This window comes from Fusarium keratoplasticum, chromosome 2 (genome assembly GCF_025433545.1).
Source record: "Fusarium keratoplasticum isolate Fu6.1 chromosome 2, whole genome shotgun sequence".
NCBI classification, from domain to species: domain Eukaryota; kingdom Fungi; phylum Ascomycota; class Sordariomycetes; order Hypocreales; family Nectriaceae; genus Fusarium; species Fusarium keratoplasticum.
The window spans coordinates 3,977,411-4,003,753 of record NC_070530.1 but is presented as its reverse complement, the minus strand read 5'-3'; the positions used below and the strand labels follow the sequence as shown (position 1 = coordinate 4,003,753).

General features: G+C 50.7%; 7 protein-coding genes and 1 pseudogene across 8 annotated transcripts, besides 1 other annotated feature; 2 read left to right on the top strand and 6 right to left on the bottom strand.

Annotated features, from left to right (window-relative positions):
• Positions 1-2,272: 2,272 nt before the first annotated feature.
• On the bottom strand, positions 2,273-3,992 carry NCS57_00313700 (Aldedh domain-containing protein; the record flags this gene model as incomplete). The annotated part of the gene is made up of 6 exons (XM_053053148.1): positions 2,273-2,568; positions 2,622-2,964; positions 3,017-3,077; positions 3,126-3,341; positions 3,396-3,628; positions 3,678-3,992. 6 exons carry the CDS (start codon positions 3,990-3,992, stop codon positions 2,273-2,275), a joined length of 1,464 nt encoding a protein of 487 aa, XP_052918394.1.
• Positions 3,993-6,182: 2,190 nt separating this feature from the next.
• On the top strand, positions 6,183-7,233 carry NCS57_00313600 (uncharacterized protein; the record flags this gene model as incomplete). Its single annotated transcript, XM_053053147.1, has 5 exons — positions 6,183-6,364; positions 6,413-6,502; positions 6,559-6,785; positions 6,843-7,027; positions 7,078-7,233. The coding sequence occupies 5 exons, from the start codon at positions 6,183-6,185 to the stop codon at positions 7,231-7,233; spliced, it is 840 nt and encodes a 279-aa protein (XP_052918393.1).
• Positions 7,234-7,546: 313 nt separating this feature from the next.
• On the bottom strand, positions 7,547-9,535 carry NCS57_00313500 (uncharacterized protein; the record flags this gene model as incomplete). The annotated part of the gene is made up of 5 exons (XM_053053146.1): positions 7,547-7,899; positions 7,947-8,656; positions 8,718-8,757; positions 8,813-9,082; positions 9,133-9,535. The coding sequence occupies 5 exons, from the start codon at positions 9,533-9,535 to the stop codon at positions 7,547-7,549; spliced, it is 1,776 nt and encodes a 591-aa protein (XP_052918392.1).
• Positions 9,536-10,535: 1,000 nt separating this feature from the next.
• On the bottom strand, positions 10,536-11,903 carry NCS57_00313400 (Pyr-redox-2 domain-containing protein; the record flags this gene model as incomplete). Its single annotated transcript, XM_053053145.1, has 3 exons — positions 10,536-10,661; positions 10,715-11,020; positions 11,082-11,903. The coding sequence occupies 3 exons, from the start codon at positions 11,901-11,903 to the stop codon at positions 10,536-10,538; spliced, it is 1,254 nt and encodes a 417-aa protein (XP_052918391.1).
• An 897-nt stretch (positions 11,904-12,800) lies between these two features.
• NCS57_00313300 (uncharacterized protein) lies at positions 12,801-15,556 on the bottom strand (the record flags this gene model as incomplete). The annotated part of the gene is made up of 4 exons (XM_053053144.1): positions 14,610-15,556; positions 14,142-14,525; positions 13,825-14,087; positions 12,801-13,774 (listed from the first exon to the last, which is right to left on the bottom strand). Exons 1-4 carry the CDS (start codon positions 15,533-15,535, stop codon positions 12,801-12,803), a joined length of 2,547 nt encoding a protein of 848 aa, XP_052918390.1. The 5' UTR covers positions 15,536-15,556.
• Positions 15,557-20,842: 5,286 nt separating this feature from the next.
• NCS57_00313200 lies at positions 20,843-23,199 on the bottom strand (annotated as a pseudogene). Its single transcript has 2 exons — positions 22,678-23,199; positions 20,843-22,624 (listed from the first exon to the last, which is right to left on the bottom strand).
• Positions 20,843-23,199: a sequence feature.
• Positions 23,200-23,502: 303 nt separating this feature from the next.
• On the top strand, positions 23,503-24,734 carry NCS57_00313100 (NmrA domain-containing protein; the record flags this gene model as incomplete). Its single annotated transcript, XM_053053143.1, has 6 exons — positions 23,503-23,536; positions 23,586-23,656; positions 23,707-23,918; positions 23,964-24,045; positions 24,094-24,405; positions 24,453-24,734. 6 exons carry the CDS (start codon positions 23,503-23,505, stop codon positions 24,732-24,734), a joined length of 993 nt encoding a protein of 330 aa, XP_052918389.1.
• Positions 24,735-24,918: 184 nt separating this feature from the next.
• On the bottom strand, positions 24,919-25,526 carry NCS57_00313000 (uncharacterized protein; the record flags this gene model as incomplete). The annotated part of the gene is made up of 2 exons (XM_053053142.1): positions 24,919-24,924; positions 24,981-25,526. The coding sequence occupies 2 exons, from the start codon at positions 25,524-25,526 to the stop codon at positions 24,919-24,921; spliced, it is 552 nt and encodes a 183-aa protein (XP_052918388.1).
• Positions 25,527-26,343: the final 817 nt, after the last annotated feature.

The window sequence follows — 26,343 nt, the reverse complement described above, 5'->3', positions numbered from 1 at the left end:
AATACGCCGTGTTTGCTTGAACACGTCTGTTGAGGAGGGACAATCCAAATCAGGCTGTCGAGAATTGGATGGAGCACAGTATTGCTATAGCGATAGCGATCTTGCACCTTTTATTCAATGATAACCTCTTTATGCTTCAAAAAGCTACATCACATATCGCTATAGGCCCGTTCTCACCACTAAATCAGCCTAACCGCTGTGGCGGCGCTTAGAAGGCAGGCTAAATGGCTAGGCTAAGCATCGATGCATCATTTGCCATTGAGATCAGTTCTAGGCCCACAGGGCGCAGGACATAAGACAGGCCGTGACAGGGTCCACGCTACCCCAATATAGCTACGCTGGGCGCACCGTGGTAGCTGGGCTGTGCGATGGTGAAGAGAAGATGGCATGGAATGGACTTTCTTGGGGCAGGAGGAAAGAGGGCGGAGCAGATGGTTCTACCAACCCCGCGAAAACCTGAGACAAGGAGAGATGGGACTAGGACATGGTCTCCGAGTCAATATTTCGTGTTAGATGCCAAGTTCCTACTCGTGGCCCAACCTGAAACGAATGCCTTTCGTGAAAACGAATTCCAAAACGAGTGTCCTTGCCATATCCTGCAGTCGTTGACTACCACATCTTCAAGAGTTCCAGTGCAACTATGCCGTCACTTGTTCTGCTTCAGCGCCTGGGCACACGTGCCCACCCGTCACACCAGCCTTGCCCAAAAACTGAAGGAGTTTGCGCTCGTGAATCTCATCCCTATCTGCTTGCTGGGGCGAGTCGCAAGGTGGCGTCATGGTCAAAACTCTGAGAGTGTTCTTGTTCACGAGAATGAAGAATCCAAGTAGCTCCGCTATTTTTCCCTCAGACAGAGATGATTGCCTCAGTTCTTCTCCTATGGCGTCGACCTCATCCTGTATATAAGATTTCTTTGCCTCGTCATGTGTAATGCCTTTATCGTCTTCTACTCGTTTGATGGTCTCGTCGGATTTCGACCGGATAATGGCGAATCGCTTCTCCTGGACGATGCACGCTTTTACGAGAGAGACTTCGATCTAGCAACGACCAGCTGTTAGTTTGTATCTACAGAACCTCATCCACATAGGGTGATCACCTCGCCGAACCTCTCTCCGCAGATGATGAGGATGGCGTCGTAACAGTAGAGCTTGTTGGTCATGAAAGATCTCCTAGCAGACACGAATTGTGTTCCAGCCCCGGGGGAAATCGACAAGGGAGAGACGTTTGAAATAGGCAGCAGCCCGATACTCTTGCTTTTCGGTGGTCGCCTCTGTGGTCCCTACACGTGCTGCGTCCGGGTCGCTATTGAGTAATCCCCTGAGAGCATTGACGAGAGACGATTTGCCGCTGCCGGACGGACCGCATATGGCCACGTAGCCCCTGTCGGGATCGAGACCTTCCTTTTGTCTGTCACTTAGGATTGCCTCAGCATTGAAAGTGGTCTCGAAGTAATTGGGCATTGCCCAAGACCACAAAGCGTGGGATATGACCAAAGCCGTCGGCCCAGTCAAGCCAACATCCGCCGCACCAACGGCGTCAGTTGTCATACTGACCTTGGGCAGGGTAGCTCCCAAAGCTGAGAAGGCGATGTCCCAGCCTGTGGCAGGGTCCCAGTTTAGGCTGGCACCCATGCGTGGGTTTCTTGATCGTGTCATGGCAGTTGAGTCGCGGTTTCGTGGAAACCTAAGGGTGTGAAAGGAGTTTGCTTGGAAGATGGGCAGAGACGATAAAGGAATCGGGTACTGACCAGAAGATAGAGGGGGCCCAATGTTAATACAGTGCAGAGAGTCACCTCAGCTCTTGTCTCAAGCAGGCTTGGCGTGTCCAATAGCCATCTCTGATCCAAAGGAGGCGGCGAATTAGGCTATGCGAACATTTGCACATTCGTTGGGTTTCCATGCACAAATGCCAAAGCGTGTTGTAGATCAGTAATTTGTAATTCTTGGGTGCTCAATTACGATCATAGGAAAAGTAGGCAGACATCAAAGTTGGTGGAGGGGATTGGACAAGCAGAGCGTGACTGGAGGGGGAACTGGCCACCTGGGTTGACAACAAAGAGCCAAAATCTATCCTGAAAGATGTTGAGGCTGGGATACGAACAATTATTGGTTACTCATAAGGAATATCTAGCCATACGCGTAGATAAGTAGTATTATAGTGACATACGTTACACACCATGCCCGAACTCAACCGTACACATACCACCGTTCACATGAGGCGATCCTTGAATCATAAACTGTTCTTGATATTCAATCGCTTGTTATGAATCTATCTAGCTCACAATGGTCTTGCTAACAAACAGCGTCTGCACATTGCAGAAGCCCTTGAGACCGTTGGTACCCCACTCAGTACCGATACCACTCTCCTTGTGTCCGCCAAAGGGAGCCAAGGGCGTAATGTCAAAGTGGTTGTTGACCCAGACCGTGCCAGCGTCGAGTTCCCGTGCGACGCGAGAGGCCTTCTTGATATCGTTGGACCATACTGAGGCGCCGAGGCCGAGGAGGGTGTCGTTGGCGCGCTCGATGACTTCTTCTTCTGTCTTCCAGGACATGAGGGGGAGGATGGGGCCTGGTATAGCTGATTAGATGTTTGTTGACCTTTCAGAGAATGTGGTGACTTACCGAAAGGCTCCTCGACAACGATCCTCGACTTCTCAGGAGGGTTATCAATAATAGTAGGAGTAACAAAGTATCCACCGTTAGGTTCAGGGTTCATCTTGCCTCCAGTGGCAACCTTCCATCCCTGCTTCTCAATGTCGTCAAAGAAGGTCTTGACGCGGTTGTACTGCATCGAGTTTTGCAGGGGACCATGGCTGATGCCCTCCTTGGAGCCATCGCCGAGAGCGTAGGCCTTGACATGCTTGACCATGGCGTCTCGGAACTCGTTGTAGATGGACTCGTGGACGTAGATGCGCTTGAGGTTGAGGCAGATCTGACCCGAGTTCAGGAAGGCGAAGAAAGCCACCTGTCATCTTGTCAGTATTGGGTTCACTTTTCAAACGAGAGTGCAATGTTACCTTCTCAGCAACCTTGTCCACGTCGACATCAGGGAACACGACAGCAGGGTCGTTGCCACCACTGCACATAATCAGCATCGTCCACACAACAATCAGACGACAGTCTTACAGCTCAAGAGTCACTCGCTTCAGAGTCTTGCTCGCGCTTTGAAGCACCAACTTGCCAGTATGAGTAGATCCAGTGAAAGAAATCTTGTCAATGCCAGGATGGCTAGTGATCCAAGGCCCAAGGTTATCATCGCCACTGAGCGACTGCACAACACCAGGAGGGAAGCACTGCTGTGCAAGCTCAACAAGCTTGAGGCCGCAGTAAGGTGTGAAGGGACTTGTCTCGATTAGCAACACGTAGCATAGTGGCACGGAGGATTGTGCAACTTACGAGGGTTTCACGATGATGACGTTACCGGTCAGCAGAGCAGGGGCGATCTTGGCCGTGGCAAGCATGAGGGGAAAGTTCCAGGGTATTATGGCGGCAACGACACCGAGGGGGGTGTATCGTGTCACAACTGTGCGAGCTTCACTGTCCTCAATGACATCCTCGGGGAGGTCGATGCCAGCCATTCCTCGGATCCAGGCGACAGCAGCATCAGCTTCGCCTTGAGCTTGGGGAATCTGAATATTATTAGCGCTGTGAAACCCTCAATGGCAACACATGTCTTACAGGCTTTCCTTGCTCTGAAGTGAGAAGATCTCTAAACTCATCCTTTACAGCGTCAATGGCATCCGCCCAGGCGAGAACAGCCTTTCGTCGCTCCTCCTTGGGAACCTTGGACCACTTCTTAAAGGCACGCTTGGCAGCCTCGACAGCCTTGTCGAGGTTCTCTTGAGTAGCAACGGGAACCTCGGCCTTGGCCTCGAGCGTGGCGGGGTTGATGCCATGGCGAGTCTTGGAGGTCGGGGTGACCTGTCCGTCGATGTACTGGACAAAGTTGTCCGTGAAGGACAGAGAAGGCTTCTTGGTCCCGTTGGTAGTCATGATGAAGATGCAGGTGAAATCAAAAGCTGAAGAAGATGGGAGAGCTGAGTTTGCAGATCAACTCCTCACTCCCTCGCAGCCCTCTTTATATCAACCATCACAGCCATCGTCTCCCGCCTCATCCCCCCGCACTTGATGTCTCAACGCCACCTGCGCCGAGCGAATCATGGTCAATGCGGAGTGCAGGGAGCGGTCCGAGGCCGGGCTAGATAGGCTTTCAAACCCGAGTGCCAAAAAGGCAAACAAAAGGTCACCTCCACTCAGAGGGGTTTAGTAACCAGGATCAGGCCTCATTGGCTTGGCGTCCTGAAACAAACTCCGACGAGGAGCGGGGAGGTCGGGTGGCGATCCCGAGGAGGCAAGCAGGCTGGCCTCAAGATTTTTGTTTCTCATCCTCGCATGAGTTGAATGCTCTCATCTAGGGAATCTCCTTGCGAGTCCACAATAATGAGATGATCTGGTTACCCCAATTGCCCCATGGGATTCAACCGCCACGCGCAAGGATCACGACCCCGCTAGAAACAGCCAAACCCCTTGCAAATCGAGTCAGATACCTTGTATCTGCGAGCATCGATCATTTAATCCACGACGGAACCGCAGTGGGCCAAGATAGAGAAGGGGTTCAGCCATCTGACAGATGAATGAGATTGCGTGCATTCAGATATTGCAGCGCGTGTGTGTCGGGTAGCGAACCACTCAGACATGGGCATTTGTACCACATCCGATAGATTGCGGCTACACGTCAAACAATTTAGGTCGGCACATTCCAGCCACTCGTAGGACAGACATGGCGCCATTACCACGTTGCATGATCTTCACTGCCGCTTGGTTTTCAGCTGTGACCAACGACGCTGTTGGCCACGGTTCCTGACCCAACAGGTTGTATTTTGTGCGGAGGTATTCAGGGGACAAATCGCGCAACTATGATGTTAGGATATCCGGGGGTGGAATCATGATTTTGTCGAGATACCAAAAGGGAACTTGGCCTGAGTCAGGAGCTGAGACTCTTCTCGGAGCCGCTCTTTTCGTCAGGGTAACCTTACTTTAGGACTCGATATGCTTGTATATCGCCGCGAAGGACAGTGATGCTGTTGGCGATGCTTGACGGGATGTCCTGGCACAGGGCAAGGCATAATCAATGCACGCGAGGCATCACGTCAGTTCACGGTGCCTTCTCCAAGATCGACAGTCTCGGAGTAGATTTTCGAGAGTAATGGTTGAGGACATCTGCACGTAGTGGCCGAGGCAGAAGCGCTCGGCCCAATGCTACCTATCAGCTCATGTGAAAGGGGCACTCATAACTGGCCTAGGGTATCTGAACGGGCTTTTACGGCCACATGTGACATTACTCAATGTTATACGACATGTGGAGATACTAGGCAAGTCTTCTCATTCTTGTCTTGTGGCTGTCGTGCTGGAGAAAATAGCTTCTCTCCACAACAAGGTCCAGCGCTACAACTGCGTTCTGTAAAATCTGCCAATCACTTCTAAAACACTACATTACATCACACCCACTATCAATATCGCATCCGGCCGTTGAATTGTACACTACAGCAATTCGAAAGACACCCCCTCAAGCCAATTGCCAAGCTACCCTACTCTACAACCCGCCTTTCGCTTCTCCAAATATTTCCTGACTAGGCAATGAGCGGTCCGACAAAGCCGAGAAACGACTGGATTGGCGGTTTTCCGAGCAAATACACGACGTTCCGGCGCTAGGAGAAGCTGGGTTCTTAGCTCCGGGGAAGTCATGGACCGTGACCATTGGCCGTTTCCCGAGCACGCACATTTCTTCCCCAGGTTTTCGGGTCTCCGGAAGGTTCTGGTCGATGGTTGATTATCGGCAGTTGCGCATGTCAGCAATGAACTTTGAGACTATCTCGCCGATCTCTTGGATAACTGCTTTTAGCTTCAGAATAACCCGGGTTCCGACCAGACTTGAGGTCGGCTTGTGTAATGATTGGCTCAATCACTGTAGACGGGAGCGGCATGTTCACAACTCCCGTTCAAGAGATCGGGAATGAAGGCCTATTGAGGACACGGCAGTTCATTCAAGATTGCGATCAGTTGAGACGATCAAGCCAATGTTGGGCATTTATAAAAAAGTGATGGTCAGCCCGAGAAGACGCACACAATCTCACAATAGCACCTCAATCAATCATTTGAATTAGCATCCATCTTTTACTCGCAATGACTACCGAAAAGTTCCAGAATGGCAATGACCTCGAAGGGGGTCAGTTGAATGCCATTGAGAGTGTCCGCTCCGCTGCAAACATCACAATGAGCTCCGAACTATTCGAGAAACTCTACCTCTCTCCCCCCAACGCCGTCAAGGGAGATCTCAGAAACACATTTGGAAATCCCACTCCAATGTCGGTCTGCGCTTTCATATAACTTGTCGCAACTAACACTTATCGCAGGGGACTTATTGGATTCCTGCTCTCTCTTATGCCTTTCTCCTGCGACCTCATGGGCTGGCGAGGGGCTGGCGGCTTCGGCGCAGCAACGATGTATGTTCTTGTACTTGTCTGACAGCCTCTCTGCATAGCCTACTAATTATCGTCAGTCCTGTTTACTTCTTCATGGGTGGCTTTCTCATGGTGCTCAGCGGAATCCTTGAGTGGGTTCTCGGTAACAGCTTTCCCTCCATCGTCTTTTGCAGTCTTGGTTGCTTTTGGCTTTCCTTCGGTGGCATCCTCAACCCTTCATTCGGTGCATTCTCCTTTTACGCACCTGCCGATGCCAAATCATCCGTAGAAGGCTTGGCCACTCGGGGCTTCAACGCCAGCCTAGGTAAGTGCTACGACATTCACGTCTAGAAGCAAGGTATGATGCTGACAAGGCGTCAAGGTTTCTGGCTCTTGGCCATGGGCATTCTAGCTATAGTCTATCTCGTCTGCGCTCTGAGAACCAATGTTGTCTTTGTCATCATCTTTGCGACGCTGGTGCCCGCCCTATTCCTCTTGACTGGAGCCTTTTGGGTCTGGGCCGAGGACTATGCAGGCAATACGAAGCTCGCTCAGCGCCTATGCGAGGTAAGTCAACTCCAGTATCCACCTCTTCCTTTATTAACACGTCTCCAAAGGCCGCGGGCGCATGTCTATTCGTGACTTGCTTTGCCGGTTGGTATATCCTCGTCGCTATGATGTTTGCCATCTTGGACTTTCCGGTTCAGCTTCCGATTGGAGACTTGTCGACTGTTGTTGTTAGGGGTAGGAGGTCAAAGGCGAACCGGGGTTAAGGAAAGTTGCGTAACCATGACAAGTTTTTTTATCCTAGTTTCTCGGGTGGTTTGTTAAGGCAGGAGCCTGAGATCCAACTACGTGGCCAGGTACCGAGGCGGAGCATGTTCAGGATCTAAAGTCAATTCAAATGGTGATTGTAACAGATTGACCGTGTCCCTAGACCGGGTTACTCAACTCCCGAAACTTGAATCTCATGAACTCACTACTTTCACGTCTGGTGGGCATGATTTCATCGGTTACCTACAAGTGACAAAGCGTCTATAAACACCACTGATCTTAGCATCTAACACATACACAAGCTCGCCCCCATCACAGTCTTGCCGTCACGCCCATCCTCTTCTTCTTCAAAATCGCATTCCCAATATCACGAATCAAATGCTTCTGATACTTCCCACTTCCTGTCTTGGGAAGGTCATGTCCGACTTCCTTATCGCCCATCCAGAATATGTGCTCGGGGGACTTCACGCGGCCGAGATGCTCCCTAACCCAGGCACGAACGTGATCGTCTGAAGGCCTCTTTTCGGGATGACATGAGGCCTTCAGAAAGCACGAGACCACTTCGCCGTACTTGTAATCTTCAAGGCCGACGACGCAGGATTCGGCAATGTGGGGATGTGAGAGGAGGCGGTTCTCAATGTCGTTTGGTGAAATGTTCTCACCACCTGCAAACTGTCAGTATCGGTTTCATATCGATTGCGGTGATACATACCACGGATGATGATATCCTTGATGCGCCCAGTGATGTGTCCATAGCCTTCCTCATCAATGTACCCCTCATCTCCAGTATGCATCCAGCGAATCCCATTCTCGTCGCTTTTCATCACTTCCTGCGTCTTCGCTTCATCTTCCCAGTAGCCCTTTTGTAGAGCAAAACCACTGGTGCAGATCTCACCGCGCACTCCAATTGGGACAATGTTTCCATCAATATCAATAACTTTGGCACCAGTATGTGGAAAGACCCGACCAATGGAGTTGTGCATCTTTTCCTCCGAGTCATCGAGAGAAGTGATGAAAGTGACAGGACTCGTCTCGGTCATCCCATAAGCAATCAGCATGCCTTGGATATTCATCCTTTTCCGGAGCTTCTCCATGAGAACCTTGGGTACGGGAGAGCCTGCCGCGAGACCGGTTCGTATTGTGTTGATCTTGACAGGACTCTTCTCAAGAACATCGAGTTCGGCAATGAACATGGTCGGCACTCCAAGAAGTGCAGTGGCCTTTTCGCTGACGACTGCATCTATGACCTTTTGGGCGTTGAAAGTGTCAGATGGAAACACAATGGTGCTGCCGTAGGAGAAAGCAGCCAGGAATCCCATGACGAGGCCGAAACAGTGGAATAGTGGCGGAGGACAGCAGACGACATCGTCTTTTGTGAGTCGCATTGAATTTCCGTTGAATCTGGCGTTGTTGATGAGGTTTCTAGCCCAGAAATGTCAGCCAACTTAATTGTAAGAAAGGATCAGCAGTTGCCCGTCCTTACATGTGTGTCAAGGAGGCCGCTTTCGGCATGCCCGTAGTTCCTGATTCATATTGTCAGCTTCAAACTCCTAGGCGAGACCACGGACGCTATCTTACCGGATGTGAATTGCAAGTTCAGCACATCGGACGGCAAGACCTGCGTCTCAGCCTCCCGAAGATCATCTTCGGCCACGCTTGATTCAGAGCTACCGATAAAATCCTCGTATGACTGTAGCTTGATTTTGTTTTTGGGATCTCCTATCAAGTCCCCAATGATGACCAATCGTGCGAATAACGACTCTGGCTTATGGAGGTGAAGCAGCCTATTGACATGGTCCTCGAGAGTCCGATGACCGATCGTGGAAGCGACGAATACGAGCTTGCAGTCTGCAGGAGTCAACATCTGCATAGTTACTCGGGCTGGTGGAAATACTTACTGACGCGATGTATAGCCGCTTCCAGCTCATCGGGGGCAAAGGTATTGTTGATGACGACGACTGGACACCCTATGCGCGCGCCACCGAGGAAAACCTCAATGTACTGATAACAATTACCAGCCATGATTCCCACGCGGTCCCCGTGTCTCAAGCCCATCGCAAGCATGGCTTTCGCCATCACTTTGCTGCGGTCCGCAAGATCTTGATACGAGAGTCGAGTCGACTGCCATGGTACTGACACAGCGCACCGTGCGCCAAAGGTCTCGGCTTGTTCGTCGATTAGCGATCCAAGGGACCTGATTAGAAGTTCAGGCTTGTCTGGCCCGAAAACGAGCGAAAGGCCTCTGTTGCTTTCGCTGACGGAGTCAGTGGCTGTTTGGGGCTGGATGTCGGTGGACGCCATGGCAGTGATTGGAAATATTGACAAGTCGATGGATTGGCATCCATCTTCCAAAAGATTCGCAGACAAGTTTAATATGCTATCATTTGATGGATTTCTCGGCAACACGCAGGGTCAATCCTGATTATCGGACTCCTCCCGGCCGTCGGACCGAGTGATCCACCACTCTCCGGGCCGCCAACTGAGATGACCCCAGGGCAGTCACCGGCCCTTCCGCTCTAATTTCCGCTTACTCGGTTAGGAGGCGAGATGTAGTCCTGCTCATTCGCCCTTGGCTTCCTCCGTTGTGGCGGCGGTGGATCCATACTGCCGGTCTGGCATTGCCTTGAATGCATCAACACTGGGAGTTTGGACAACAAGTAAGAGTGCGAATCGAGCTTGTGGCTTGGCTCTACACACTTTCGACCAGACATTGAAACATATAAACATGCAGCTGGATTCATATGAGCGGCGCGTTAGGTTGAGTGATGTGTGAGTATGACCTCATCCCTGCTTTGTCAAGCCATCGCGACGTGACTCTAAAATGCAACACCAAAGATGCATCCAGCCAGCGACCAAGCATCATCAAAGATTATCAATGACACGAAGCGTAAACGGCCAATGGGAAATCATTTCCGTCATTTCGTCCGTCAGTTTAACCTTGTTAGTTGCTCTTCGTGCCGAGGCCGAGTTGTACCTGGCGGAGCCCGGACCGTCAAGTGGGGAAACCTCCGTGTCCCGCGGCCGGGATGATACACCAAGACCAGCACCTCTGCATCACTGACAGCGGATTACCACCTTACTAGCGAATAGGATCATTCTATCCATGCGAGGCCTTCTATTATGCCCATTTCATAAAGTGAATTTGACAAGTTCGTCAGAGAAAATGGCTCACCACAACCTACAGGAAATAGGGCAGGATAAATCTGGAGAGAATGCGGAGACTGTAATCTCAGTGGAGGTTTCGAGTAGGTGAGTTCTATTAATGAGATAAATCTATGGGATATTTCTGGCTCTCTTGATCTCAAGCCATCTCCTTCGCGTGAAGCATCTTCCACTGCTTTGCCGCACCAACATCCTCATCTTCATGCCCTTTCATCTTCTTAACCCACTCAAAGTCTCCCCGTTGTATATACATTAGCATAGTATCCTGGTTCCTCAAGGTTAGTGACGCATTCCTAAAGTCTAGGGTGGGCAGCATACCTTTCCCATGGTGAGATTCAAAGCACCCTCAAAGTAAATCGGCTTGTACTCTTCCATGCGAGTCTTGTTCTTTATCAGGCTGACAATGTTGCTTGTCACAACTTCAGATTGCATCAAGGCTGCTCGACCTTGTTTGGCACCTCCGGACTGAGCCACGTCACCGATGGCGAAAATGTTGTCTTTGGAAGATGGTAGATGGGCAACTTGAAGAGTGGGCTTGACAAGTATTTCGCCGGTTGAGGCAATGCTCTTTGGTGAAAATGCAGCCAGGAGCTCAGACCGAGGTCGCAGGCCAGTACAGGGAATCTACAATCCGCAGTCAGTTTGTAACCCTCAACATTACAGCACGAGATGTGTATCAACGTACAATCAGGTCCCAAATTCTCTTCTCGCCGCTAGAAAGCGCGATTTGAGTTTCCTTCACAGCCTGACCAGACTGAGGCGGCAAAACAGGTCGTTCTTTCAACAGCACCTCGATGTCCTTGGCGCGGAGAGTAGAAAGGACAAGCTCATGCAGCTTCGCACCAAATCTCGGCAAAAGTTGATCCCTTGAATGTATGAGTGTCAAATGCTTATCGGGATACTTTTCTCTAATCTCAGTGATAAGCTCAACGCCCACTGCACCCCCGCCAACAACCGCGATGCGCTCGGCCTTGCTGATTCGTTGTTGAAATCCCTGCAGTTCCGTGATGCACCCTTCTCGATCACGCGATTTGAGACGTGCGGGTGGTGGCTGAGCAGCTCCTGTGGCGATGACGAGATAATCGTAGCTCAGTCGATTACCACTGGCCATTTCGATGTCTGTATCCGTAACTTCAAGAGCCTCGTCGCAGACACGCTGGAAGATGCCTTCCGGCGCACCATCGGCAATGTTATCATACGGAATAAATGCCTTTGACTCTCGCCCCGAAAAGACCGAGTTCCTGGGAAACGCAAATGCATGGTTAAAGTGAGACTGTTTCTCGAGAAGAACAACTCGATACCCGGAGGGAAGTGTGTTGGCGAGTCGTTGTACGAGATAGGATCCCGCAAAGGAACCTCCGACAACTACCACATTGCGCGGGTTTGGTGATGCTCGATAGGTATGTTTGTGGATGACGGATTGTACTCGTTGAATGGCGAGTCGAAAGGTGAATGTCGTAATGATCTTGACAAAGCTAAGATATAAACTCAGCTCCTGTAACTTCATCTTGACCAAATGAATAAAAGATACATACACACATCAAAATCAATCCTTCCAACGTTCCATGTCGTCCTTAAAAGCTCCGCCAAATAACGCGGCTTATAATGAAACATCGGTCTTCAGGGTTAGAATATGCCGTCGTCGGGGAATTCACCTGACCCACAGCGGAGATAATCGGTGTACGGTTGGCCAGAGCACATCCTCTCCCCAGACCGCACCAATAACCACCCCTTCACAGCTCCTGTTTGTTTTCGTCGTCAAGAGGATGGTCCACGGGCTTTCCACGGACTCGGTGCTAAAAACCTGAGACTTGTCCGCCGGGTCAGCATGTTCGGCCGGTCCCCTCGGGGCCCGAGGCTCGGCCCCGCCGGGCAGTCCTTCTCTCACATTTTGGGCGAAGTGATATTCTACGAAGGATGGACAGCTCTCTCTATCGGAAGAAAACACCTCACTGGAGGACAAAACATCTGGCTCACATTTTCAGGGGCAACCGCGTAACCTTGGGGATGCCCGCTATCGAGCATCATGATTCTAGAGACTAAATTTCATTATGTTCCGAATGCCAACAAGAATGGCTTTGGCGGTCTTTGGGCTTCTTTATCTTAGTTGAGCCGACAGCACCATGTTCCAAACACAAAAGAGAGGTGTCCTTAGGAAAGTGGCGCAAAAGAAAGGGGACTTCTCAATTTGGGAAAATGCAGACGCCTAAAGAGACCTCTCTCCCGACGCGCCGCCTGAATGATAGTCCTTTCTTCTTTCCTCGTATGTCAATAATCCCCCATATATCCATCAAGTCTTTTCTTCATCACCATAGATGGATCCTGCTTCATCCTCTAGGTCGATCAAAATGACAGACCCATCCCTCCTCCATCACACTTGAGATTGACGTCTCCAGTGCTCATCTTAGATAAAACTTTCAGTAAACTGATCATCGAGATCCCCCCAATCTTCAAAGCTGTTGCTAGTTGGAGGACCAATAATAGTCCCGTACCCCGAGTCAACAGATTGTATAGCTGGTGCCGGTGAAAACTCCCAGGGCCCAAGCGCAAAGCTTTCCGGCTCGGGCCCCTGGGCCGACAAGAGCTCTTGGCTTTGATGACTTGCTGGCCCAGAGGCATTTAGGCTCAAGTTTGGGCCTGCGGAGGTGTACACTGGCACTGTCAGGCTAGTGCTGTTGTCGCCCAAGTTCTCCCAGGTATTGCTGGCAAGGCTATCGAGCTCTGGAAACGAGCTTACTCCAGGGATGTGCTCAAGGACATTGCCTGAATGATTCTCGTTGAAAAGAGAATAAAAGCCAGTTTCCTGGGGAGCCTGTTCCAAAAAGGTTGGGTTAGGCAGGTTTTGCTCCACAGCCGCCAATGGCACTTCTGGAGAACGACTGAATGTCAAGCTCCTAGGTGTCGGATACAGAGTTTGCGTGTCAAGCTTCAACTCAGTTCCGACCATGCCTGGGAGTTGCAGCAGGTTGCTTTCCAGCTGAGTTGGCTTTTCAAATTGCGCTTGTTCCTCCTTTTTCATCCATCCATTCGGTTCTTCCTTGGGGCTTTTAACATTGATTTGCGGCCCCGTGTTGGGCTCCTTTGACACAGGCACCTGCGAGAGCATCTCTTTCACTGCAGCCTTCACCGCATCTTGGATATGTTGTTCCAGCTGTGAACCTACCGAGGCCTGAGTTGAGCCCATCAAGTCAAGTCCTTCATTTGGTTTTCTGCCATCTTGCTCGGTGGAGCCTTGCCGGTTTGCCATCGCATTCGCTTTGATGTGCTCTACCAGCCCTGAGTCCAGCGCTGTCAACCGTCTGGTAACGATTTCAGGTAGCTCTTCTATCAACATCTGTTGATAAATATCCGGAAATTCCGGCACCTCTGGTTCATAGTCTAGAACAACATTAGTTTTGGCTTCAAATTGGGGATGGCAAGCGTCCTACATGGGCTAGGAATGTTTTTCTCGCCTGGAAAGATGATCTTATATATCGCACGCCACTTCTCTTCCTCGTCAAGAGATTTCTGATACATCTTTCTGCTCCTTAACTGCTTCTCTTGTTCTTTGTTGATGCCATAAGATCCCGATGGTGGTTTCTTCCGACATGGATTCTGACGATGCTCGTCAAGCACAGGACGAGTTTCAAACTGTTCAAGGCAATTCTCGCATTGAGTGCTTGACAACATATGTCGGCGAAAGATATGCTCCCTGTCAATAAATGGTTAGCACTTGGAGGTATTGTAGAACTTAGCTTATACTGACTTGACTCTGTGAACGCTGTCCCAGCCAGGCCCAACGCATGTTCGTGAACTCATGAATGCCTGCCGATCGTACTTGTAGAACGGACAAGCGAATTTCCTCCTTCCTGACTCCTCTTCTTCATTTCTTTTCCTGCCGTTCTTTATCTTGCCGCTTGCTTCGCCAAACTCGTCGGAGTCGACCTCTTCTTTTTCTCTCGATTCTTGTTTTCTTTTCTTGAATGCCTTGGCTGGCCCATCCGTGCCTTCGTCGTAGTGAGAACTTTGGTGGTCATTGTGTCTCTGCCTTTTTGGTGGCTTCTGTGAGGCTTCACCGTCCGCTGGAGCTCTTGAACTGACGTCTTCTACCCTCTTGATGGAACCTGCGTTGTCTCCCGGCTCGCCGTTACTACTGCCAAGTTTTCGGTTAGTGGTAATGAGACCCTTCTCTTTCGTTAAAAAAGCCCAAGGCTTTTGTTCCAGCCGCACATACCCTTTGAACTTGTGTAAACAGTTTCTGATCGTTTTCTCGTGTCCGTTCAACCCAACCACTTGCAAGATATAATTTGCATCTTCAAAGGTGGTACATGGTCCGTGGATACATGGATCCTCTCTGTTCTGTCTGACAAAGGAACTACATTGCGAGCAGCTAGGGCCTAGTTGACCCGACGGATTCAACGCTTGAGATGAACTGTCAAGGTTCAAGACCACATTGCATGTCTTTTCTTGTTGAAAATACGGGGTAGAAACCTCGATGCACATAGAATCGTCAGAGGTAACCCCCCTGTGGCTGCTTGTTTTTGGGTATTTATCCGATCGAGCATGAACCAAAGCATCCGTTGAGTACCTGTTTTCTGTGACCTGTAGCCCATAGAACCAGTGAGAAGCCCGTCGAGAGAAGCTGTTAAACAAAGAAGAAGAATGCAAAGGGTTGAAAAAGCGGCGTATGGTCTGTAGGAGATGGCCCTTGGGGAAAGGACATTGAAGAGAATCAGACTCCCAGATAGGTGTCAGTGGGAGCCAAGGCCTCGCCTGCCGATGTGTATTCTGCAGAGGCCTCACAGAGTCTTGGTCTATGCAAAAGTCGTCCAGGCAGTAGTGCGTAGCGCGCGTAGCTATCGTCAAGGTCTTTGCAACGAGGAAAGGATCTGCACTGGATGTCGCCACCAGCTTGCCCCTGCTTTTAGAAGGCCAGAAATTGCTGGATGAGTCGAAGGCATGTTCGAATATTTTCAGTACGTGAATAACGCCGCGTAACCATTGCCTGAGGTCATCCCAGTGGTGCGGGGGGGAGCCTCGACTAGGCTGCAAATTCAGAGTGCTGGAAGAAATCATCGATGAAGGAGCTTCGACGGCTGGTCTCGCGCATGGAGTGACGATGGGATTGTCTGGAGTGGCTCTCAAGCGATAGATTGACATAGAAAGGTGCTCTTGAGGCCGGTTGAGTCAGGATCTAAGCGCCGAAGTGATGATGAGAAGTCGAAGTTGGGATGGCTGGGTGTCCACAGTCCACAGCCTCCTTGGGTATGCCACAGGTGTGAGGCAACCACACGGGCGACACAGCCTAACAAGGGTGGGGCGCATTATTGCCGCCCGCGGCTGAAGTGTTTTCGACTGTTAAGGATTGACTTTATCTAGCAAGCAGTCTCCCTTGCACTGCTTGCGTCCCTTTTTGCCTTCTCTACTGATTTACTGGTATTTGGACTGTGCTCGGTACGTAGGATCTGACGCATCTCTAGCTTACGCTTACCCCTGTCTTCCACTTTAATGATCCATGTTTATTTAACTGGCACAATCCTCGCTCAAAAGACCAAGGTCTAAGGACCGCAAATGACTGATAAGAGAAAACATCAACTAGAAGCAAATTCGAACTTCGTGACGTCCTTCTCGCCGAGTCCAGAACGGGCCGTAAATGGTGACGCACAGGGGGCCTCATGTCAAGCCCCATGACGCCGGCAAGAATTCAATAGCAACACAACAGATCAGCGCCAAGCACATCAAGAGCACCGACAACAAGACAACATGATGAAATCCAAGGTATATAGTTCAAGTCCTGGCGACTAACCGAGGGTAGGCGTCTTCATCGGCCAAGGGCATGGATACGTGGCACTGCGCGCATTGCAGCCAAGTGCCAGGCTACCTATTGGAGAACAGTAAACACCATCTTTCAAAACAGCCGACTTCATCATGCACGTCTCTACCATGTGTGGTATGGGAGTCATAGCATCACAGGCCTCAAATCCACATTCTTCCTGTCAAGCATGCTCCCCCTGCACCCTTCAAGATGCGCGGAATACCACCCATTGCAGATACACTTGTGCTGACGAGAAAAACACAGGTGTGCAGCTTATTGAGCAGTTACTGGGGGGGCCTTCAAGTCCCGGTAGAGGCATCCTACTCGCTCGCAAAGATATACCGTGTAGGGTATGGTTCCACGGCTTCGGTAAATACAAGAATCCGGGGATCTTCCACGTAAGCAGCTATGGCCGAGAATGACGAAGGCTGGCTGCGCCTCTGGTTTGGGGATGGAGGGGTGACAAATGCTCACGCATGTGGAATGTCGACAGAAGCTCACGAGCAGTCATGGCCGCAGTCGTGAATCTTCTTCAATATCCATACCAAGAGTAAGTAGCCGTAATGTTTCATGCTCGGCAAGTCCGGCTTTAAGTCCTGCTTACCCGCTTATTAAAGTTCTGGACGCTTCTGTCGAGTGTGTCATCCTCATTGCCGTTTGGGGACGTCTGGGCGGATGTCTGGGACGACATGGGAATTGATAAATAGCATATCTAAGCTCCCCTGCTTTATTTGCTTCAAGTTCATGCTTCAATCACACGGCACGGATGACATCCGATTTCGGTGATGTTCAAGCAATGGGATCGGTTGACTCCGCATTGATGACCATCTATCTGAAACAGGAGATCGGTGGTGCCTGGCCACAAGCAATGTGAATCTATTCATGCCTTACCAGTAGGTGGATAGTGGGCGGGTGCCTTGCCGGCTAATCAAACGGGCGTGAAATGAGTTGAAACGGGTCATCTTCATGGCCGTGAAGAACGGAGGCAGAATGCCGTCTACCGTTCTCCAATCGCCAAGAGTAAGCACGAGCAGATTTTACCTCTGTGAGGTGCTTAGTGGTATTTCTCTATTTATACCTCGATTCCCCAGAGTTTGTAAGCTCGGGGAGATGGCAAGCCAGAAATAGAGTCTGGTGAGATGGCTTGCAGAACAACTTCACGTGCGAATTCCGAGGTTGATACAGGAAAACGGCCAGAACACCACGAAGTATGTACCTCTTAACATCTTCTAACATGGCATTTTCTAAATATTTCCATCATTGGTCCTCCAAGACCCAAACACTACTTCTAGGGCAACCCAGCTGGCCCGAGTCAAGCGTCGCCGGTGACGCAACCTGCTTTGAGGTTTGTCAAACACCAATCGGCCTGTTCCACTAGGCCGTTTTCCGTCAGGATCGTTAGGCAGCTATGCAGAGTCCTGCACCAAAGTCCAAGGCAGACCACGCCACTCTTCAGGGTTCTGTCGCGCACACACAGGGCCATGGGCGGTCCAGCCAGTATGGACCAGGGCTACCGGATCGGCAAAGGACGCTAGCATCTGACAGCTCACCAAGCCAGCCCTGTTTCATCGAGAGATCAGGGATGTTCCCTAGATCAAGCAGCGGCATGAAACATTCACTCAATGTTCACTCTCTTGCCCCCCGTGGATCTGTTCCTCGTCAGAGGAACTCCCAACTTCACGAAGGGAACTTTAAACCGTTAAAAGGTGTGAATTATTACTGAAGCACAAGAAATGCAGCAGAACACTAGCATCCTCGCCATGCAGACGCCTACGGCCACGCTGCGCCTTGTGCCCGACTAGCCCTCACCGCAACTTCTACGGCGGTCAGGCGCCTTATTAGCGAAATTTCGGCAAATTAGCGTATTCAGCGTTCTTTTCTTAAACCGATATGCCTTTATACGCCGGCATACGCAGACGAGACGTTGCTATCGCAACCTAACCCACAGGCGATTTGACCTACTCCAAGGCCAGCCAGGGAGCCAGCCCTGTTTGACCGTAGCCAGTTACCTAGACCAAGACAGCTCTTTATAGCTACGGCAATGTCCGGTAAAGAACCGATCTGCCTCCCAATTGGGCCAAAAGGACCTGATCAGCTCGTCTCTCTCCAAGCCACAGCGCCTACCTGACCATCAACACCTCGATACACACCAGCTAGTGGTAACGTATGTTTTTTTGAAGCTGTCATTATTTCCTCTATTATTAGACTGTAGAGTCGCATCAGAATGAGGTTGGGTGACGGTTGAGTGAAGAATCCAACACCACAGCCAAGAGTGCCGATCTCCATTGGCATGCGCATGAACCGTACTCGAAACTCTAAGCCACAATGCTACGCGTATCCGTTTCAGATCAAAGAATCTCGTCCAATCTCATTTACGGTCGCCTTCGAAATAGAAAGTGTGTTCTGGATCCTTCCATGTGCGCCCTGAACCTTCAGTCGTACAGCATGACGAATATCCAAGGGCGTCATCAGAAGTGTTCAGAACCAAACAGAGACGCGAGGCTGAGCATTCATACAACCTGAGAGTCACGTGTAGACTATTTTTGTTTGCGTAGTTCTTTGAGCTCTGCCGTGCCCCTAATCTATTTCGTCGTCAATTTTGAGATGAGGCAAACAAATGGTTCGCCACCAGAGGTTGTTCCTCAAACTTGAGCAAGCCACACAATCAATGTGCCAAGCCATCCACGAAAGCCTGTCAGCGAATCACCTGACTGAGGGCTCAAAATGTCTTGGAACACATGGCAGCCGACCACAGCCAGATCATTTCGTTATTTTGTGTGACACCGAGGCCGGACACCCTTGCAACCACTAGCGTCGATAGCTTCACTGCAGCAGTTCAACTGTCTCGCCTTGCTAGACATCTGCTAATCTGTTGGCTGGTGATCATCAGAAGGCTCCCGCTAGTCTTAGATATTTTCGCAATAATCTTGAAGCCTCACCCACGCCCTACTCTGAGACGAAGCTGTGCTTCAAACAAGTGTCGAAGGATGCCAGTGAGTCACACTACTGACCGTAACCCAGCCCTATTGACTCGAAATGGCTGTTGAGTCAATAAAAGTTAGGCTGCACTAGCATCAGGTGATAGTGTATTCCGTGGGGGCCTCACTGTGCCGGGTCAACAACAAAGAGGACCAGCGTAGCCCAGGTCATTGGCAGCAGCAGCAGCATGGCCTCGTGACAGGCCTTTTGGTGCCCAAGCTGTCAGGCCGTCCAAGAAACTTCTTGATTGGCCTGGCGCTCCCATGTCATTGGAGGCGTTGGCGACTTGTGTCCTGGTACTGAACCGAGCATGATTGGTCCGCAACCTTGGCAACATGACCACTCCTCTGCTGTTCAGCAGACGAATAGAGCTCTTTGATGAGTTAGATAGACTTCTATAGTTTTCTTTATAACTTCCTGATACTATAAACACCTTAATGCACAAGTTTTACTTGAGTCCAACATAACCTATAAAGAACCACAAGTGCCGCTCATGCCTGGAATCACTAAAGCAGCCAAACCGTATAAAAAGACGAGTTCTTTTGTATCGCTTCAAAATGAGCTTTGTTTAATCGCAATCTTTAACTGCGGGCGGTGCCTCTGAAGACTGGGAACTGTCTGCTGGCTCCTATCAAATGCAAGGCCAACTATGTAGGTAAGGACCTCGATATGGGCAATTCTAGGCAAGTTTCGTAAGTGGAAAAATAAACGCATGAAACCGCCGAGTGTCCTTCTGTCATTGTGAGACTCGCGGTTATGGAAAGTCGCAGTTCAGTTGCAGTTGCACCTAGCCAAACGTTTAAGGATGGCTTTCACAACGAAATCACCACTTCATCGATAATAAACGCTGCCGAATCAGGAACTCATGATAACAATTGGACCAATCTTGTGTGAGCTGGGGAGGTGGAAGTGGCGTGTTGGAGGCCGGAATGACGACGTACGACTCGTGCTTGGCTCAGCACTCCGGGACCTCCGAGGGTACCGTAATGTGGCCTGTTCCAGGCGGCCAGTCTGCCACTCAGCACACATGAAAAGAAGACACAACCAACTCCTTGATGCCCAAAGCCGAGGTATACGTAAACGGGTTACCTGGCAGTGGCAAGAGATGCATCACGGGATTGCCGACTGTCGGTTACACTCGGTGCCGAGAACTCCGCCCCAAGAAGTGGCGAATAGCAAAGAACAATGCGTCTCTCAACTGGGTGAAAGCACAAACATTTGAATAAGTATCTCCTTAACATTTTTACATGCACATGCAAGTCGGCCGCCAAGGCAGCGACGCAACACAGCCAAGGAGGAGAAACGGGGCGACCGTGTCCAACTCGAAGGCCTCCAACGATGGCCGTTCCAAGGAGTTAATCATCACTTAGTCAAACCCGACATCCAACTTCAAATCTCTCTATGAGTGCGCACTTGGCGTGTAATGTAGTTGAAGAGTTGACATCGGTTGGCACACGTGCGTGCTGACAGTATGTAACAATTGCCAACGGTCTTCTGGCTCAGTTATCCCATCAAAGGGCCGGGCTTTAACTATATAAAAAAAACACAATGTAACAATTACCAAGAATACGAGTGAAGTTTTTTGCAACCACTACAAATGTTGAATATGCACTCGATATTGAATCTCGGGTTGAGTAATCCAAAATGTCTAGTTTTTCGATAGATCGGCAACGTCAAGTCTCTAATCCCACAGCCCCCTCCACAATGTTATCCAGAAAAGACATGTCCAAGTTCCCAAACTCCCAGTCTATGATAGAGTCCACAGGGAGCTCCTCAGTATTATGGCCCTTGCCTCCATTTTCGTTTTCAGGCAGAGGAGCAGGTTGAGCTAGCGATAGATCTTGCCAAGCATCTGTCGTAGTAGCCGGCTGGCTTTCCTTCGCTGCCGCTTCATTTCCGCTCACGGCGAAGGTTGGTTGTAGCCCCTTTTCAGAACCTTGGGGTTCGATTCTGATGACACAGAAGTGAGGGATATAGATATCCATGATGGTGTCGTCGTCGCTCAACTTGACTCGGCACCCGAGGTCCTCTTCCTTCTTGGGTTCAGTGACTAGGGTGACATTGTACCTGCCACCAGATGCTGCATCTTCCTCGATCGCGAGGAGATGTCGAAGAAGAGTGACCACCCTTTTTGCGATTGGGTCATTGTTTTGGTGCACCACCTCTTGCATATAACCTAGGATCTGCTCCAACATGCCACGGTCGCTCAATCTCTGATGTGCCAGGAAGTGAAAACCGGCACTCTCAAAGCCTCGATTGCGCTGGTCAGTGATGTGTGCCAGACATAGGGCCGCGCTGGAGGTAAAGACTAGCAAGTCTACACCTCGGCAGTAATAGCTGGCAGATCTGAACTCCCGAAAGGGAGCGAATCTAGACAGAATCTCACGACTTGCCGTGACGGCCGTCATCCTATCATACTCATATCCAGGCTCGACATTCGATCGCAGTAGAAACGGTAGATGCACTTGTAGTAATAGGTGATAGTACATGAAGTGATCATTGAAGCGGAGCGTCTCGCGGATTCTCTCCATGTGGCCGGCAGCAGTGGGTATGGTTGGCGCTACCCAGTATTGGGCGGGCATCGTTGTAGAAGCGTCTTGTAAGATCCTTCCAATCTCTTCGACACTTTTTTTGTCATACATATCTGAAAAGTTCCGTCGTAGAATACGTCCGCATGCAACGGTGCAGAGACGATGCATCCGCTCCCATGGGATGCAGGAATCGAGGGCTTCGGCCTCAGCGTAGGAGTCATCAAACGAGCTCTGAGGTAGACCCAGCATCAAACAGAGGTATCGGTCGAACTGGATGAGGAGAGACCACATATCATCAGGCTTGACGCTGGCGCCGTCGAGAGAGGACGGCTCGACTCCTCGGTTCAGGCCCATCATCTGAGCAATCGCGACCGCTCGACGCGCAGCGAGCCATGAGCGACGAAGGTTCCCTGAGTAGTTCTCGTACAGAGCCTCGAGAAGAAGGCATTCGAGGCCTTCCAGCGAAGTAACAAGTTCGTCATTACAAGTAACCAAGTTATGGGCCGTCTTGACGAGTCGCGACATGAGTGCATGATATTTGGTATCGAGCGTGTCAAGGTGTTGTGTAGATGACGCTGGCATGCCCTGAAGAAAGGTCGCCAGTATCAATAGTTTCCGGGCTACCAAGGTTGGATGCGATCCTGATGGTGGCAACTCCAGCAATGTCTTTGATGATGGTGGAGAGCCGCTTGTTTGGGTTAGATGTGTGCACGTAACCGCGCAAATGATAGATGAAGTGGCTATTGGGAGCCGGAGGATGGCATCCAGGTCCTGTGGGCTAGGCCAGGCTGCTAGGAGACCTCGACGTAAGTGATCGTGATATGCTGCCGTTGATGGATCTTGGTCTTCATCAATAGTCGTCTGTATTGAGTCTGTTGTTGGCGTGGATCCTGGGTGTAAAGTAACCTCTTCTTGGGCACCTCTCTGAATAATCTCAGTATGCTGGAACTCGGTGAGCAGAACATGGTTCAACGTACCGATGTGTCGTGACATGATCGTTGACGAACGAGACGGCTGGACCGAAATTCTGGTGACTGGGACCGGCTTGGCCTATCTCTGTAGTTCCGCCGTCGTGATTCTGGTATGGCCGGTGAGACCAAATCGTCTCGACGGGCAGCCTTTAGAAGCTGCCCAACCAAAGCCTCAACCTGGCCCAGCCTATCGACGAGCCCTTTCTTACTCCCAGGAGGAGGCGGCTCATCAGTCGACTCTTGACTGACACATTCAGTTCCACGACGCTTGCATCCTTCGCAGACGTCCTTGGTAGCGGCCGAAAAGGTGCACCGGGCCTTTCGCCGCTTGCACTCCCAGCAGCTCTGCGTGCCCTTGCGGAGCTTCCGGCGCTTCGGGGCGGGTGCCGAATCGTCCAATGAGGGCTCTCGGGCCACAGATTCCGTGCTCTCCATGGTTTGGAGTCGAGACTGAGCGTTGTCGGAATCCCGGTGACGGAGGATGGGAAATGAGGGCGGTGGCTCGTTCGACCGCCGCTTTGACGGAGATCTGAGCCGGCATTAGTAATCGCCAACTCCGGGGTAGCGACGGCGGAACTAATCACAGCCATTAAGCCCGATTTGTGTTACCATCGTTGTGCGAAAGGTAAAGTATTTGGTGGACTGATTTTGTATTGTAAAGTGTCCGTTCAATCGGCGGAGAGTGTATTTTGAGAATGCTAGAAAGATGGGACTACGCGACACGTATAAGTAGCTCCTCTCCCTTCACCTCACCATCTAACAAAGGCATCATCAATCAATCCAACAACTTCACTTTTAAATATTCCCAGGACTTTCATACTCAAATACAAAATGGTCAAGATTGCTATCGCTGGTGGAGCTGGCAGTAGGTTCCTCACTCATTCGTCTTCTCTCGGTCCTAATTGACGTCCCAGATGTCGGCCAGGAGATCATCGACGCTCTAGTTGCCAGAAACAAGCACGAGATCATTATTCTCTCGCGAAAGGTTCATATCAAACCTTATTGGCTTTGACCTTCTGTTGCTAATCTTTTCAGGATGCTCCCGCCACGGAACTCGCTCCTGGAGTGAAATGGGCCACGACTAGCTACGACGATGTCGATCAGCTGGCCGGAATCCTGCAGGGCGTTCACACTGTGCTCTCCTTCATCGCCAACTCGCAGGACCCCAACGCCACGGCGCAAAAGAAGTTGATCGATGCCTCTGTTAAGGCAGGCGTGAAGCGATTCGCTCCCAGCGAGTGGGCTACGTAAGTTGGCCAAGCCTCTCGCTATCGCACATCTCACACTCGCAGGTCCGGGCTCAAGCACGCCTTTTGGTATGCCTTTAAGGAGGAGACGCGCAAGTATCTCGCAGAGCTGAACAAAGACAAGAAAGTGAGTGAAGAATACTTCCTTTCAGAAACTCGACTAATCGTCCCCTAGGTCCTCGAATACTGCCTCTTCCAACCAGGCATCTTCACCAACTACATGACCTTCCCTTACAACTCATCCAAGCATGTAGATCTCTTTGAAGTTCCAATTAACTTCCACCAGCGCCGGGCTATCATCGTCGAAGGGGGCGAAGACGATGTCATCACCGTCACCACGGCTCAGGATTTGGCCAAGGTCGTGGCTTTGGCTGTCGAGTACGAAGGAGAGTGGCCTCTAGTCGGTGGCATCAGAGGTGCAAACATCACCGTGAGCGAGCTTATCAAGCTCGGAGAGAAGATTCGAGGCAAGTCAACCCGACCCTCTGTTGGACCACAAAATGCTAATATCAACGTCAAGGTGCGCCATTCAAGGTAGAAAAACTCAACGCCGAAGATCTCAAGGCCGGTGTCATCAAGTCATCGTGGATGCCCATCGTTACTCATCCCGATGTCCCTCCCGAGTCCCGCGAAGCCTTGGCCGGAAGTCTCCTCGCTGGTATCCTGCTGGGTGGCTTTCATGCTGGAAACTTTTTGGTCTCTGATGAGTGGAACAAGCTCCTCCCGGACTACAAGTTCACTCAGCCCGAGGAGTTCTTGACCGAGGCTTGGAAGGCGATTGAGGCTGGTGCAAAAACTGTTTTCACCGATTATTAGAGGTGTGGCAGCCGCGAGATTGGATACATAGACATCTTTGGGTTCCGTATACAACTTGACAAGAATTTATATGTGATCTACCAGTCTGATCCACCCCCTCCACCACCACTATCACATCCACCGCTATCACCGCCGCTATACCCTCCACCTCCGCCACCCCCCCCCACTGCTACTAGGTCTGTAGTTATAGCTTGAAGAACCATAAGTATTGGAGTCATGATGTTCAGCGACGTGAGCGGCCCTGACTCTGGCGGCTTCACGATCGTAGTGTTGCCACGGCCTCGTGAACCCAATAACGTAGTTTCGCGGTGGTGGTGTCGATTTTCGTTCTATCTGCACAGGTTTATGTTCCTTTTCCGGAGTCTTGTTCTCCAGTGGCCAGTCCGGAGGATCTGCTGCTGGCATTTGCTGCACCAGTGTGCTCATGGCGTTGAGCAGGTGTTGATTTTGCGTGTTTAGTGCTCCGGTGTTGGGGCTCGTAGTCGTAGTCTGAGTATGCTTGCGATCCCCAAATATGTTCTTCCTCTCATCATCAGAGTTCCAGTCTTCTGCTGGGGGCTGTTTGTCCTTAGACGCTGGTTGGTTTGCAACCTGGTTCCATCGTGCTTGATATGGCTTTGGTGCCTTGGTTGATGCGGCTACCTTGCTTGGCTGAGGTGCTGCACTGGACTTTTCTTGGGTATTCCTTTCCTCTGGCTTGCTCTGAAGCTGGACGGGTCTCGGGGCCTCAGAAGCGGCATATTGTTGTTCTTGCTTCTTCGCGCCGCGACGGCGAGGGAAACAGAGGCACATGGTGGCCGTGTTTGTTAGGTCTTGGTCTTGGACGGATTCTTTGGTGTGTGAATGTTGGCGACTATCGAGTGATAACGCACTGATGGATTGAGTGAGTGAATAAGCTGGTGAACCAAGTTACCATCTGATATTCAATACATATCTCTCCACGATCAAGAAATGGCGTGTTTATAATCACCAACGCCCCGCTACGCAGCAGATGCCAAGAAACCCCATGATTGAGCTTCGCCTCTCGCTTGCTTTTCCCCAATCGATAGAAATGACACAGTCTCGTGCTCAATTTCGGTTCCCAAAATGAGCGAGAGTGCATGGAGTGGAGCAGCGAGGCAGAAACGCGCCCCCCGTAATTCTGTCTCAAGTTTAGAGACTCTTTCAGCTCAACGACGATCGCTCCTTTACACGTGGGGCTGCCGATAGGGCCGAGGTGACGGAGGGAAATACTCCGTTGGTCTTGTCCGTATCTCGGCCGAGAGCATGCGTTCACATTTTACAGGAAGAGGCAGAATGCCAAGCATGACAATCTATGCTTTATCAATAGGTAAAAATGGCTGAACATGCTATTTTGTCATGGTCTCACAATCAGCGCTTCACGATTCTTTTAGGGCAGCTGTAACAAAAAGAAATGTCTTGTCGGAATTCTCAAGTTGGTATCCTTCCCCAAACACCTCTATAACCCAAATTCAGTCCAACATCCAGTTCCAATCAAATCATACAGTCGTTCTCGTGCGGTTCAATCTTCTGTGTTTAACAGCCGCCGCCGCCGCCGCCTCCATCACCACCACCACCGCCTCCTCCGCCTCCTCCGCCTCCATCTCCT